General features: G+C 38.5%; 1 protein-coding gene across 1 annotated transcript in view; it reads left to right on the forward strand.

The window, feature by feature from the left end:
* The window catches only part of LOC120527562 (alpha-synuclein-like), a 129,311-nt gene extending 125,674 nt beyond the window's left edge, over positions 1–3,637 (forward strand). The window contains exon 6 of the mRNA XM_039751128.1: positions 2,008–3,637. Within this exon, the coding sequence (XP_039607062.1) occupies positions 2,008–2,040 (33 nt within the window). The 3' untranslated portion in view covers positions 2,041–3,637. The remainder of the gene's footprint in view (positions 1–2,007) is intronic.
* Positions 3,638–16,463: the final 12,826 nt, after the last annotated feature.

The following is a 16,463-nucleotide window of genomic DNA, read 5'->3' on the forward strand; positions in this document are numbered from 1 at the left end:
TCCTCCACCCATACTTCTGCTGATACCAGCATAGGAGAGAGTTTCCACCCACCCACAATTACAGCAGCCCAGGTAAGCAGAGAGCTGAGGAGACTTCGTGCCAGCAAAGCAGTGGGTCCAGATGGAGTATCACCACGACTGTTGAAGGCCTGTACGTTGGAGCTGGGGAGTCCTCTACAGCACATCTTCAACCTGACCCTGGAACAGGGGAGAGTCCCGAGGCTTTGGAAAACATCTTGCATCACCTCAGTCCCAAAGGTATCACGTCCTGGTGAGCTGAATGACTTCAGGCCTGTCACTCTGACGTCACATGTGATGAAAACCATGGAGTGGCTGCTGCTTCACCACCTGAGGCCACAGGTCTGCCATGCCCTCGACCCTCTGCAGCTTGCATACCAGGAAAAGGTGGGAGCAGAGGATGCCATCATACCTCTCCCACTTGGACAGAGGCAGTGGTGCAGTAAGAATTATGTTTCTGGACTTCTCTAGCATCTTCAATACCATCCAACCTCTGCTCCTTAGGGACAAGCTGACAGAGATGGAGTAGATTCATACCTGGTGGCATGGATCGTGAACTATCTTACAGATAGACCTCAGTATGTGCGTCTTGGGAACTGCAGGTGTCACATTGTGGTCAGCAGCACAGGAGTGCCACAGGGGACTGTGCTTTCTCCGGTCCTGTTCAGCCTATATACATCGGATTTCCAATACAACTCGGAGTCCTGCCACATGCAAAAGTTTGCTGACGACGCTGCTATCGTGGGCTGCATCAGGAGTGGGCAGGAGGAGGAGTATAGGAACTTAATCAAGGACTTTGTTAAATGGTGCGACTCAATCCAAATAAAAGTGAACACCAGCAAAACCAAGGAGCTGGTGGTGATATTTTAGGAGGCCCAGGCCCCTCATGGAGCCCGTGATCATCAGAAGTGACTGAGTGCAGAGAGTGCAGACCTATAAATACCTGGGAGTGCAGCTGGATGATAAATTGGACTAGACTGCCAATACTGATGCTCTGTGCAAGAGTGCACACAGCCGACTATAATTCCTTAAAAGGCTGGCATCCTTCAACATCTGCAATAAGATGCTGCAGATGTTGTATTAGATGGCTGTAGCGAGCACCCTCTTCAACGTGGTGGTGTGCTGGGGAGGCAGCATAAAGAAGAGGGATGCCTGACGCCTGGACAAACTGGTGAGGAAGACAGGCTCTATTGTAGGCACAGAGCTGGACAATTTTGACATCTGTGGCAGAGTGACAGGTGCTCAGCAGGCTCCCATCAATCATGGAAAATCCACTGCATCCACTGAACAGTATCATCTCAAGACAGAGGAGCAGCTTCAGCGACAGACTGTTGTCACTGTCCTGCTCCACTGACAGACTGAGGAGATCATTCCTCCCCCACAATATGCGGCTCTTCAATTCCACCCGTGGGGGTAAACGTTAACATTACACTATGTTATTGTATGTTATACCTGCTTTGTACTCTCCACTTTGCATTTTTTAACTTGCACTGCATTTTTATCACTATTTAATATTGTTTTTATCAGTATGCTGCTATCTATCTATCTAAAAATAGCAGACCCAAAGTAGTACTTTAGAGACCTCACTGTCTGTGTGGGGTCTGCATGTTCTACCTGTGTCTGCATGGACTTTTCCTTGGGTTCTCCAGCTTTCTTCCCACACCCCACATGTACACATGTAAGGTTAATTGGATGATGCAAATATAAATATTTACCTTGTGTTAACTCTCATCCAAGGTAGATTCCTGCTTTGCAACAGATGCTGCCAGTTAGCTGGTCTGGTGGTCTTATCCTGAAGTTAATTCAATTTTTTATTATAATGAATGGACAGTTGAATAAATGATTAAATGTCAGTCTATTTAATGGACCCTTTTCAACTGCATGGAATATATGGCTGAAACAAGTGGCCCAGAGTAGGAAATATTGTTCTACCAAATTAATACAATAAAGCAAAATGTTATTAATTTAGTCTTGTATTTTTGTTTCCAGGATGACTGTCAAGAATATCAGCCTAATGCATGAAGACTACAAAACAGAAAAGCAAATAGGAAGACATTTAATATCTTCTAACAAATTTCTAGGTGTGCAGCAGTGAATTATTATACTGTCCGTACAGTGTGTTTTGAAGTCTTCCATCAGTGGTAAATGGAGTCTTTACACTTCTGACCAGCTGCTATTTCAGTGATTCCCTCCCACTGAAATGTAAGTCTGATCAGGGAGAGATTTTTCTGTGCTGTGGACATTGTGGCTTTAAGAGTAAAAAAAAGTAATTATAATAATTTAAGTGTAAAATGGTTTGTAAATCCTAAAAAGAATATGTAATAAAATATTTTGTGATCTGTATTTGTTTAAATGGTTACACAATGCTGATTTTGTATGTTTTTTATGTATGAGACCCAAACATGTATATGTGTTAATACTTCTGTGACTACTGACACACTGAAACTGACTTTGTCATGTCTTTATCACGTCTGCAATGCTGGCATATTGTTTGTGACTTTAGGGGAGCCAATATGACATTTTTTGATTTGCATTGATTTATTGATTTCACACTAGGAAATAAATACTAGGAAATTTGGGTTAAATAATACATAACTGATGTTGGACAGAAATGTGAAAGTAATTTTAAATATGCAGGCCCGAAGCCTATTCCAGCTTCTTCTATTCTACCTACTTCTGTATAGTTTCCCACCACAGCAGTTGGCAATGAAAGTGTGTTCACTCTCAGCATTTCTCTTTCAAACATTAATCTTTGAAGAGTATTATAGTGATGAGTTTAAAAGGTCTGGTGTGAAAATTACCATTCCTTTCATGAAAGTACAGCTTTTAATGCAACTTAAGTTTGAAAAGTTAACACAAAGTGTTGTTTTGTCTTCTTTTTTCAAAGTCATAGGAATTAACTAAGAACCAATGCAGAATTCTGCTGTCACACACTATGCCAGTTTTTACCCTTTGCCACATCCAACTTAGGCAAGCACTAACTGTCATATAACTTGCAGCTCATTTCCTCTCATTGAAACCCTTTAATAATTAAATAAATATGTGGCTAAGTATTGTAACAAGCTTTTTTGTTCACTCACTGCTTATTAAAGGGTTACAGTTGTAGTTTGAGTCCAAGCCACTCCTATGTTTCTGCTTTCCTCTTGATGCCCCTTATGCTTTTGTCCTCTTTCATAATGAATTCACTAAACATTTGATTATTGTGTAATGTTTATGCTGTTAAACTTTCTCACAGTTAAAATTTTGATGTTGCCACTCACTTGCTATTTGTCCATGCCATACCTCACATAGCTACATTTGCCATCTCCCGAGGTTGTGTTGTCTTTATCTGTTTTATCATTTAAGCAAGCTCTTTATACTTATGCAGCACTCCTTCATTAAGTCAGTTTCTTAAGCTTTGCTTTGTGGTTTTCCTATATTTATGACCAGTTTTATATTTTGTGTTTGAAATTGCTTGATATGTGTTTAGATCTTTTATCTGTACTTTCTACTACATCTTTAACTTCTCCCTGTTTCTTGTTTTTAATCAACTGATTTTGAGGTTTTTCTATTGACTATGTCTCTGTTACTCTCTGGTTGTCTGTCCCATTAAATAAAGTCCATGTTTTAACAATGCTGACAACAGTTTTTTGTCTATGTTAAACAAACATCAGACCTGAAGTGACTGTAAGCAATATAACACCTGTCTTGTATCTCGAATTGTTTAAAGAAAATTCACCACAGTCTGTCTTTGATGGTCATCACTTTCACGCTATGCCTGATGGCAGCACATTGTCTCAAACAGTGATTTCTTGATGTTTTCAGCACTTCTCTAAAGATGGTCAGTATTGTGTTTAGATGACTTTAAACCTGAAGGCATGCAGCTATATGGTCAAGACTATAATTTGATACTGCTTAGTAAATCAAATTTGCATTTATTGTACACTTTATCTTTTCTCTGTTTAAGTACTTAACAATTTGTCATGTCAGGGTTGTGTAGGAATTGATAATTAATAATCAATAATACATCCACCCAGGGGGATTCCAAAAAATGTAGGAATGGGTCTGATTTATCGTGTCCACCCTAGAGGGATGCCAATTAAATCTAGGAATTGATAATTAATTGATGATTAATAATTAAAACACACACCAATACGGAAGCCAATAAATGTAGGAATGAGTCTGATGTTTTTGTGTCCACCCAGAGGGATTCCAATAAAATATAGGAATTAATAACTGATAATCAATATTACACCCACCCAGGGGACCCCAAAACTGTTGGGGATGAAAAGACTAATTTTAACTTGGCTAATTATCAGTCTTATTTTTGGCAATAATTAATCCAATAATCTGACAAAGCTCCTAGTTTACTTACCTTACCTTTCTCTGTTGTAGGAAGGGGTCTCCAACATTTAGACTTATATCAAGGTTACTGAAGCACACTCATTTAAGATACAAAATAATATAATTAATTGATAAACTTTGCCCACTTTGTCCTACAGTTGTGTTGATATGTGTAGTGTTTCCTGTACAGAGCATTTTCGTTACAAATTCAACCAGATTTCCTGTAATAGTGCTTACCTATCCAACTGCTCAGAATCGGTAATACAGTATGTCACTTTGCTTCATTAAAAACTTGTGCGTCTAAATGAGGATTGTTTCAGGTTAAAAAATAAATTAAAAAAAACTCAATTTCAGTGTTCAGTGAGGCACTTTATTTCTACCTTGAACATCATTAATTTGCTGTTGTTGATTTTATTTAACAAGGAAAGACAAATCAGGCACATGTTCTTAAAGGAGTGACATACCATTGGAGTATAACATTCTCATTTTGAACTCAAATCAGATAAAATGAGATGGACCATTATAGTGTGATTAACCTCATTAGGGAGCATATTGATGCAGTTGTTAGTACTGCTACCTAAGAGCCCTATATATTTTTATTCAAACTGTGGCCTGCTTCCACATCATGTACAGCCTCTCTATGTCCAGACAGATGTTCTCCTGGTAGCTGGGTTTCTTTCATTGTCCCAAAGACTTGTGTATTAGGGTGACTGCCAGATCTAAATTACACAATTATGCATTAGTGTGAGTGGCATGCCATGCAAGGTTGGTTCCTGCCTATGCTGCATAAATAAATGCTTTTGCTCTATTCCATCCTGTAATTGTAAATATAAGATCAGAAAATGGAAGGATGGAATGGATGAATGTTATTTATTAGCTTATTATGGGGTTATCTAAATCTCTAAACTAGTGATGTTCAACCATAATCTTCTTTACCGAAATTATGTTTTTGTTAGACTTGTCTATCCCAACAAAAAATACATATGAATCTCTATACTCCACATTTTCACACCTGATTGGATATATTGTGGGGATGGAGCTTATTTTCTGCAGCAATGGATGAAAATCAAGAACCAGCTCTGGATGTGGCATTAGTTCATCAAAGTATACTTTCACACACACCTACTCACTCTGAGCCAATTTATAGTTATCAAGTAATATAACTAGCACACTTTGCAAGTGGGAGAATACAGGAGTACATAGAGGAACAACCCACACAAACACAAGAAGCACATGCAAACTTCACACAGGAAGGCACTGGGCTGACATTCAAACAGTGCACACAATTGATCTATCTTGCTGCTCCACTTATGAAAGTGAAATTCAATATTGCCAGCTAGGCACAAGGAGTGTTCCTAATACAACGATATAATTAACCTCCCAGGTAAAAACTAAGCCAAGGTGCTGGAGAAGAGACTCTGGCTAATGTTGAGCCAAAGATACAGAAGGAACAATGTGGATTCCATCCTGGCCGTGGAACAATAGACCAGTTTTTTCCATGGTGCATTTGCTGGACAGTGCATGTGAGTATGCAATTCCAGTCTACAATGAGTTTTTCTGGATTTGGAAAAAGCATATGACTGTGTCCCTTGGCATGTTTTGTGGGATGTGCTACAGGAACATGTGGTAGCAGGACTTTTTTGAGTGCCATTCATTCTCTATATTAACACAATGAGGACTGTGTTCAAATACATAGCCATTAAGTCAAATTTGTTCACTGTGGGTGTTGGATTGCTTTAAGGCTGCATCTTGTCACCACTCCTGTTTATGGTTTTCATGCACAGGATGTCAAAACAAAGCTGAGGATGCAAGGGTGGGGAGGCTGGGGTGGCACCATTTCTTTATGTAAATTATGTTCTCTTCTTTAACTTATTAAACTGCTACATTCAACACACACTCAAGCAATGTAGTGCTGAGTGTGAAGCGGCAGGGATAAGGATCATCGTCTCCAAGTCTGAGATCATGGTTCTTTCTCTTGGAAAATAATGGTATGCTCTCTTCAGATGAGAAGGGGACACTACCCTTTGTGGAGGAGTTCAGGTATCTCGGGATCTTGTTCGCAACTGATGGTAGAAGGGAACATGAGAACAAGAAGCAGACTGGAGTAGTGGCAGCTGTTCTGCAGGCACTGTACCAGTCTATGGTGATAAAGTAGGAGCCAAGTCTAAAGACAAAGCTCTTAGTTTACAGGTCACTCTACATTCCTGTCCTTAGCTATGGCCAGGAACTGCAGGTAATGGCTGAAAGAATGAGATTACGAGTATGAGCGGCATAAATGAGGTTTCTTTGAAGGGCTGCTGGGTGAACCCTCCGATGGGAATTTCCCCAACTCCATAAGTTGACACAAAAGTGGCCAAGAACCCAGGCCAAAGGATTTAAGTTGCAAAGAAAATCTTGTAAGTGCTGCTCTTTAAGTACATGATAACCCCCAGCACACACACACTTTTACACACATTCACAAATAACTTCTTTAAAGCTACTCAGGATGTCTCTGTTTCTTTTACCATTTTTCTCTCCCAGGTCCATGTGAGCCCACCAACCCTTGCCCCTGAATTTCATTACGCTGGTTGGAGAAATGGATCAGTGTATAATCTAAATATTGTGACACTATAACCATAGACAGTAATATGCGTTTTAAGATAAGCAGCAATTAGAAGACTACAATTTTTATTAAATTTCACATGGATATCTAATTATTATTCTACAGATACTCCAAAAGTTATTCCATATCTAATTACTGTTAATGTGTTTCTGTAATATTTTATTACTATAAAACATTTTATATTATATTTTATATATAATATATATATATATATATATATATAATAATATAATATATAATAGTATTATTATAATATTGGAATATTATTCTCAATTAGTATTGATTGGTGAAACTCAAAAAAATTAATTTTTGCAGTGAAAATGCTGTAATTGCCAGTACCTGGTTCACTGAATAATATCCTGGAAATTCACCATGTAGCCAGTTTAGAAGAACATTTTTTTCTAGCGCCTCATGATACTTTATGAGGCTAGCGTGACATGACAGAGCTGTCGATACTGCAGGCAGAACTTTCACATATGTGTACTATAAGGTTACTTACTCTTTGCTACCTGATCTGTTGTGTACATGCATAATGTCAAAATGTCAGCTACATTTGCACCCCTCATGCATTTAAATAAAAAAAAAAACTTGCAGTATTTTCATTTGTGGCATACATTTGCTGATCATAATAAGAATATTATGAAAATATGTTGTTGTTCTACAGTGCTTTTGCATTATCACCACTTAGTAAATCACACAGCAATCTGTTTTTGCTGTGGCCAGTATACAAACCCTGTGTAATTAGGCAGCCTGTAACTATCCAATCATTCAGGAAGTCGACACCCAAGGCCAGAAATTCTCTTAGGGACTGCATTGAGTGAACATCTTGGAATATACTGCTGGAATTACAGGAGAATTGTACAGACACTAATATTGACAGGGCAGCTCTCTGCACATCAGACATTACTGTACATTTCTGCAGGGATATTGTTGTACCTGCACAATCTGTTTAGTCCTTTCCTAACAATAAACCTTGGATTACTAGTAACATCAAGAAACCCAACTTAAAAAGGGGGCTTTCAGGGCTGGTGATAGGGAGAAGCATAAGCTGGTATAGCACAACATGAAAAGGATCTTAAAATAAGGCAAAAATGGACCATGAAGAAAAATTGGAGATGAGGTTTCAACACAGTGACATCAAAGAGGTGTGGAGGGGAATTAAGACCATTACTGGCTATAAAGAAAACAGGAGCCAGGCAACAACAGATGAATAGGACAAGGCCAATGAGTTTAACCTGTTTTACAACAGGTTTGACATGAGGTCCAGCACTTGCTCTGTGTCATAGAATGGGTTACCTGTTCTGTCTCCAACCATTGCATAGGCAGATTTTGCTCCTCAATGTTGCTGCACTCCTGACATTGTTGCTCCATCATCTGCTACACCAGGTTGCACCACCCTGCTCCTCACAGCAGATGACGTGAGGTCGACTAACTGGAAAGGCAGCTGTCTGGATGATGTGTGTCCCAGACTGCTTATGCAATGTGCAGATTAACTTGCTGAGCCTCTACAGAGATTGTAAAACCTGAGTCTTCAAGGTAGGAGGGTCCAAGCTCTGTGGAAAATATGTCTTGTGCCAGTTCTCAAAGTTGGGCGTTCGACTGAAATAAATTACTACAGACCGGTGACCCTCTCATCACACATCTTGAAGACACGCGACTGACTTCTTCTGCGTTACCACAGACCACAAGTCCACAATGCACTGTTTGCATATGAGAAGCACATTGTTGTTGAGGATGCTGTCCTCTACATGTAACACCAGACTCATTCCTTTTGAGATCAACCAGGTGGTTATGTGAGGATTATGTTTTTTTGATTGTTTGAGTGAATTCAATACCATCCAACCCTCCATTTTAAAGATACACTGGAGAAGGTGGGTTTGAATTCAACCTTCACCTCCTGGATTCATAAGTACCTGAATGGACAACTGCAGTTTGTCAAACTGAGGAAGTGTGTCTCCAGGGTGGTAGTGAACAACGCTGGGGCCCCACAAGGGACTGTTCTGGCCCGATTCCTGTACACACTATATATAGCCACATTCAGAAGTACTCCGATGATACAGCTATTGTATTTGTACAAGGAGTGAGGAGGAATGGGATTATAGGGATTTGATTGGAGCTTTCAGTGACTGGAGCAATAATAATTGCCTGGTTCTGAACACAATGAAGACCAAGGAGATGATTGTGGATTTCTGCAGGTCTAAGCTCCCGTTTCAGTCTGTTAACATATGAGGGGTGAAAAGTGAGTTGGTGCAAACTTATAAATATCTTGGTATCCACCTTGATGACAGATTGGACTCATCTGTTAACACAGATGTCCTCTAAAGGAAGGTGCACAGCAGGCTCTTTTTCCTGAGAAGACTCAGAGCATTCAGCATATGTAGTGAAATTTGTATTTGTTATACCAGACAGTTGTTGCCAGTGTCCTCTTCTTTGCTGCCTTATGTTGGGGAGGCAGTATCACAGATAAGAACAAAAACAGGCTAGACAAGCTGATGAAAACGGCTGGCTCAGTGCTAGGTAGGACTGTGAACTCACAGGGAATTGTGGTGGAAATGTGTATGGGAAAGAAGGTACAGGCCATCCTTGACAACAGTAGTCAACCTCTTCACAACATTTTGGCAGGTCAGAGAAGTAAACGTGGCAGTTGTCTTCTTTCATTATATTGTTACAACAGAATTCTTTAGGAGATCATTTGTTCCTTCTGCCTTGAGATTTTACAACTTTGTCGTCAACACAAGTGATTTATGACCTGGTCACCACTCTGCATTCCAACACTGTAACAATTGACCATTGTACTTTTTCCAATCTATCTGCAGGAACTGCAGGTCTGACATTGTGGTCAGCAACACAGGAGCGCTGCAGGGAACTATACTTTCTCCGGTCCTGTTTAGCCTATAGAGTTCGGACTTCCAATACAACTCGGAGTCCTGCCACGCGCAAAAGTTTACTGATGACACTGCTGTCGTGGGCTGCATCAGGAGTGGGCAGGAGGAGGAGTATAGGAACTTAATCAAGGACTTTGTTAAATGGTGCAACTCAAACCACCTACAACTGAACACTAGCAAAACCAAGGAGCAGGTGGTGGATTTTAGGAGGACCAGGCCCCTCATGGACCCCGTGATCATCAGAGGTGACCGTGTGCAGAGAGTGCAGACCTATAAATACCTGGGAGTGCAGGTGGATGATAAATTGGACTGGACTGCCAATACTAATGCTCTGTGCAAGAGAGGACAGAGATGGCTATACTTCCTTAGAAGGCTGGCATCCTTCCACATCTGCAATAAGATGCTGCAGATGTTCTGTCAGACGGTTGTGGCAAGTGCCCTCTTCTACACGGTGGTGTGCTGGGGAGGCAGCATAAAGAAGAGGGATGCCTCATGTCTGGACAAACTGCTGAGGCAGGCTCTATTGTAGGCATGGAGCTGGACAGTTTGACATCCGTGGCAGAGCGATGGGCGCTCAGCAGGCTCCTGTCAATCATGGAGAATCCAGTGCATCCACTGAACAGTATCATCTCCAGACAGAGGAGCAGTTTCAGTGACAGACTGCTGTCACTGCCCTGCTCCACTGACAGACTGAGGAGATCGTTCCTCCCCCACATTATGTGACTCTTCAATTCCACCCCTTTGGGGTGGTTAAACATTATCATTATACAAAGTTATAAAGTTATTGTCTGTCTGTTATACCTTCATTGTTATCACTCTTTAATTTAATATTGTTCTTTATCAGTATGCTGCTGCTGGAGTATGTGAATTTCCCCTTGGGATTAAAAAAAGTATCGATCTATCTAATATTTTGTTCTCCTTGTTTTTTTGTTTTTTAATAATTTGTAACACTTTTTACTGATGTGTTTGAGCTACTAGAAACCTAAATTTCCCTGAGGGGGATGAATAAAGTATCTATCTATCTAAGTAATGCTGATGAGTTTGGTGAAAAGAAACATACAATACATTGATATAATTTAGTTGGACAATTTATGTATTTTTTGTTCTCTGCTTTACTTTTTTTTCGAGATGAAACATACTTATCTTTTTGAGTATCTAGCTTGTGATGCCATGGACCTTAAGTTGATTGTAAAGCATTTCATATGATGTCCCTGCAGATTTAGTTTGCCAGAGTGACCAACATATAATAAACAGATGCCAAATGATCTAAACAAACAGGGCCAGTCCAAATTTCAGCTTGTTCTAAAGTACTCAGTGTCCAAATGTAGAGTATAAATTAGGAGACTCTAATTTGCTGAAGTTACACCCCATGTGATAAATTTCCTACAACTATTAATATATACTGCCATTTTGGTTTATTTCATGTAACAAGGTCACATCAGTATGCAGTGTTATTTGGTCACACTTGAGACTATTAAATGCACACATTACAGGAAAAGCAGGAAGAAAATCTAGAAATACATAAACATTCATAGCTTGAAATAATAAACATACAACCCACCAAACAATATTATTCTATTCTTTTCCTAATATGACCACGCACCCAGTCACATATTTATACTTAATGTTCCTTACACTTATCTCCCAGTAAGAGGCAGGATTCCATACATTGTGCACAAATTGTAAGCTTGGCAGCAGATAATAAGCCAATATAACCTACATGTAAACATATACAGCACCAAATTTATATTTCTTGGTCTAGATGCTTGCTGAAAACAAATGTATTGGAATCAATTTTAGAACAAACCACACTAGGTAAAGTATGTATATTTGTTAGATTTAGTTTAGTCCATAAGATCTTAGCGATTAATAGAATGGTAGCGTAAGCTGGTAAATAATCATCTCTCTGTTTATTTATAGACAGATATTCACTGCTTTATATATACCTAAGCTGGCCTGACTTGTTACGCACCATTTCTAACAGGAGTCTTTTTATATTAACTATACCCTTCTGCCATCTACTGGATATCAACAATTCCTACATCACCCACAACTTCTTCCAAAGTTCTGACCATAACTCCATTGTTACTTATCTCAAGTCTAAAGAAAAATTAGATTGTACTTTTTAAATAAATAATTCAACAATAACAAACATTTCATATTGTCATGTTATCAAAAAGAGTTCAAGGTGGCCAATCCAAACTATATGTGCATGTGCTCTTGGCAAGTGCTGTAAAATGTCATTACATTTCTATAAATTGGTTCAGCTTTGTTGCAAATGAATATATCCTTACATTAATCAATAGAATGCCTATATGATATTCAGGCAATATATATAACACATCTCCATGAGATGAACTAAATATTTACCACTGAAAATTGCACAAGGTACAATCATACCCACACTTAGAGTGCCAGCAGTTGCATAATTACAAGCTGGCATGCTCTCTGGTATGTAGAAGGAAAGCTTTCAAGGAAGACACCATGTGGACATGGGGCAATGTACTCAGTCCATACAGACACAGACCAGGGTTTAGACCAAGGTCCCTGTGACTATTATAATGTGAGGCTAAACTCACTCTCATATTTCTGTTAAAATGAAAATAAACTAAAGAAAAAAAAAGCTCTTTCAGTGGGATGAAATTCTGGGAAAGGGAAAACCACAATGACAAATGGTTAATTAGAAGGATTTGAAGTTCAGTTGAAAAAATTCCGTAAAAAATGTATGTTATTGTTGACCAAGAGCTAACCTTTAGCCATTGTATATCCACTCTATAAATCTGCTTTCCACAGCTGAAAAGCACCATATAATAAATGGCTTCTTAGTATGTCAGAAATTTAAATACTAGTTTATTCATTAGCATTGGCTCCCCACAACCCTAAACTGAATAAGCAGGTAAGAAAATGGATGTAAAATGTTAGGAGCCTTTCTTTATTTATGAAATAGAACTAACATTCAGATTATTCAATACTAACACTGTAGTACAGCACAATAACTCTGTTCCTGACAATTACCCTTTGGCTTACAGTGAAGTATAAAGGTAATATTAAAATACATCCTGTGTGATATAAAACTACAAATGATCTTTTCATTGCTGTTTTTTACATGACTAAACCATGTCTATGCCTCATGATCACAAGATCACGAGGACAGGGGCTTCTTCCCAGTCTTGCACCCAGTTCTGCTATGATAGGCTTCATCTCCTTGTAGCCCTGAATTGAATAAAGCAAGTTTGAGAATGTTATGTTAAATAAAATACAATTATGCATGACAGAATCTCTAGTAGATAGATAGGTCTCCACAACTTTATCCTGTAATGATCTATTTGCCAGCAGAAGAGATAACCCATTTGTGTCAGTATTTAAATCAAGACTCATGACACAGTCTTTCTTAGAGTAGCATACTCTTATTAGACATGTATGAGGGGCCATTCATATTGCTTTTAAAAACTAATTGCAGTTTGCGGTGAATGGCTGTTATTGTGTTTGCTAATAATTAACTCCTTTTCAATGTGTCTTGTAATGGCAATTTAATGTTTCTTTCACAATACACAAATATTATATATATATATATTATGAGGAGCCATTCAGGGAAAAAAGATTGGTTCGTACATATATACATTGGTTCAGAAATCTATATTGGTTCAGATATATTGGTTTGAATATGTACATTGGTTTTAATACATCCGTTCAAATATATACATTGGTTGAGATATATATATAGTATTGATTGATATACATTGGTTTAAATATATATATTGGTTAAAATAGATTGGTTTAGATATATACATCGGTTCAGATACACCCGTTCTGATATATATATTGGTTCAGATAGATCCGTTCAGATATATACATTGGTTGAGATTTATGGGCAGGCACAACGCGGCCACCCATGTTTAGCATCTCCCTTTCGCTTCATCTTTGCTTCAACACTGTTGTAATTATTGTGCACATTTTATACAAGTAACATATGCCTGTCTGTCGCGTTTTGTTTCGTTGGGCGTCCTCGATTTCAAAGCACTTTTTTTCCTTTCATTATTTAAAACACTCGCACAGATACCCGCCTCTTCGCCTCGCTCCGTCCCGCCCCGGCTCATTGTACCCGCCTCACTCGCTCCCTCTTTTCCCACCCATAAGAGATTCTTCTCAAAAGCAGAGTTACCAGAAAGCATTAATCGCAACCACAGTACCTCCCATTTTTTCACCTCATGAGACGCTGATTTATCATTGGTGGAAAGCCGCCCGGTGGTTATTCGGTATTGGCAGCATTTCATTAAAGGGCGATCTGCTTCAGCAAGGAACTTAGTCCTGTTTGCTGAAAGGATGTTATGGAGGAAAACACTGGAGTTGCTCTGTTTCTTTAAATGTTGATCAGGGATCAAAATGACCAGAATATTCCCGCTTCACAAATAACTGATGTTTAACTGTTTTTATAGTAAAACTAACACAACCACACACAAGCAGTACACACTCACACACACACTCAAACTCACAAATCGTGGGTCGCAGGTACTACTGATTAAGCGTATCTGTTAGGGGCGATTATTTTTTCACCCCATAAAACAGATGCTTCTCAAAAGCTGAGTTACCAGGAAGCATTGATAGCAACTGCAGTACCTCCCATTTTTCACCTCAACAGACGCTGGTTTATCATTGACCGAAAGCCGCCCGGTGATTTCTGTTATTCCACATTGGCAGCATTTCATTAAAGGGCGATCTGTTTCAGCAAGGAACTTAGTCCTGTTTGCTGAAAGGATGTTATGGCGGAAAACACTGGAATAGCGCTGTTTCTTCTGAATGTTTATCAGTGATCAGGGACCAGAATGATCAGACTATTCCTGCTTTACAAATAACTGATGTCTGTTTTTATTGTAAAACTGAGAAAACCACACACACGCGCGTACAAAACACAACACAACACAAACAGTCAAACTCACAAATCGTGGGTCACACACACTACTGATTAAGTGTATCTGTCACGGACGATCATTTTTTCACCCAATAAAACTTTAGTTCGTCAAAGTTAGAAAGCAGCGCGGTGATTTCTATTATTCCTTATTGGCAGTATTTAATTTAAAGATGATTCACGTCAACAAGGCGAAAGAGTCTCTTATTTTGACAGGACGATCTTTTTTAGGCTTAAGCATTTTTGATTGACTTACAAAAGAAAATAGTTATTACTTACCCTCTTTGCTTCAAATTGGCTTTTTAAAAAACCTTTTGATATAATTTGTTTATGACAGTATAAAATAACAAAAGTAGTGCTCAAAATTATAATGCGCCTATCTAACAGGAAGAGGTGGTGGTAAGAGTAAGATTGCTGACTCGCAGTTAAATGATCACTGGTTTGTGTCCGGGGGCTTCCTTTCTGTTATTTTATTTAGTTATTTTTACAAATTGCTTTGAGTAGTAAGAAAGGTGCTATAAAAACGTAAGGAATTAATAACAATATTATTATTATTATTATTATTATTATTATTATTATTATTATTATTATACATGTGAATGCGTGATCAAATTCAGCCGCTGCGTAGTGGGGTATTAATAGGGACACTATGTGCTCGACAATACCACGAGTTCATTGAAATAATTACACAGCAAAGGTGCACACGCAATACAAACATAACGTGTGGTTCATATAAGTTGATTATATACAAATTTTTAACAAGTTGAGAGATGTCAGCTGGTTAAACTGCATGAAATTATACATGTATAGCTTTATAGTCCACATATAGTGTATGTATATTATTAAAATAATGATATAAAAATCATATAAAATGGTATAGAATCTGCGTCGTAGACGTATTTTGTGTCATATTTCTTCAAAGAAGTTTTTAATTAGTTTGCTTTAAAAAATCTTACGGCAAACATGTGAACTGTTGAAAATCGCTGATCTTAATTTGTTTTAACGCATGCTCCGTGCAAAATGCTGTCATATCTGTTAGTAAACATGCACGCGCAGCGATGTCCTGATGTCTGCGTTCTAAGGCTGCAGGTATATTAAACGCTATTGACGTTTTACCGGGGTGCTCTGTGATTGAGAGCGGACAGTAAACTTTGTTAAAATGATATCGGAAAATACCAGTCGTCAGTTGTGTTTTCAGTCGTTTTCGCGTGTTTACTGTTCTGTTACCAAAAAAGTCTTCAACGGGGCTCATCAACAAAGAGACGTAGATAGTAAGATTTAGTAAAATATCAGTAATAATAATACATTGCTCGACACCCAGTAACACTTTACAAAGACATTTAAAAGACAGCTCGTTAAAATAAATGTAGCAATCCATTGTCATGCTATAAGTGACAGCTTGCTCTTAAACATTTACACAGGAGGTTTTTCCTGGGAATAAAAAAGGGGGAAAAATCCACGGGAAAGGTTTTGTTGTTGAACTCAAATTTCACCTCCGCCATGTGAGTCATTAAAACTATTGGGATGAAATATAGTTCTATATAAATAAATACATTTCCTATCACACCCACCCTTTCAACCCTGTACATTGGAGAGGAATCTCATTTTCACAGCAGGTGCAATTATCCTATAAAACGCATAGGAGTTCTGTGCACCGTTTTTCATTGGAGATTAAAACTCATCAAATGTATTTATAAAACTTTTAGCAGCCTGTGGCATTCCTCTTCTG

This window comes from Polypterus senegalus, chromosome 4 (genome assembly GCF_016835505.1).
Source record: "Polypterus senegalus isolate Bchr_013 chromosome 4, ASM1683550v1, whole genome shotgun sequence".
In the NCBI taxonomy this organism is placed as follows: Eukaryota; Metazoa; Chordata; class Cladistia; order Polypteriformes; family Polypteridae; genus Polypterus; species Polypterus senegalus.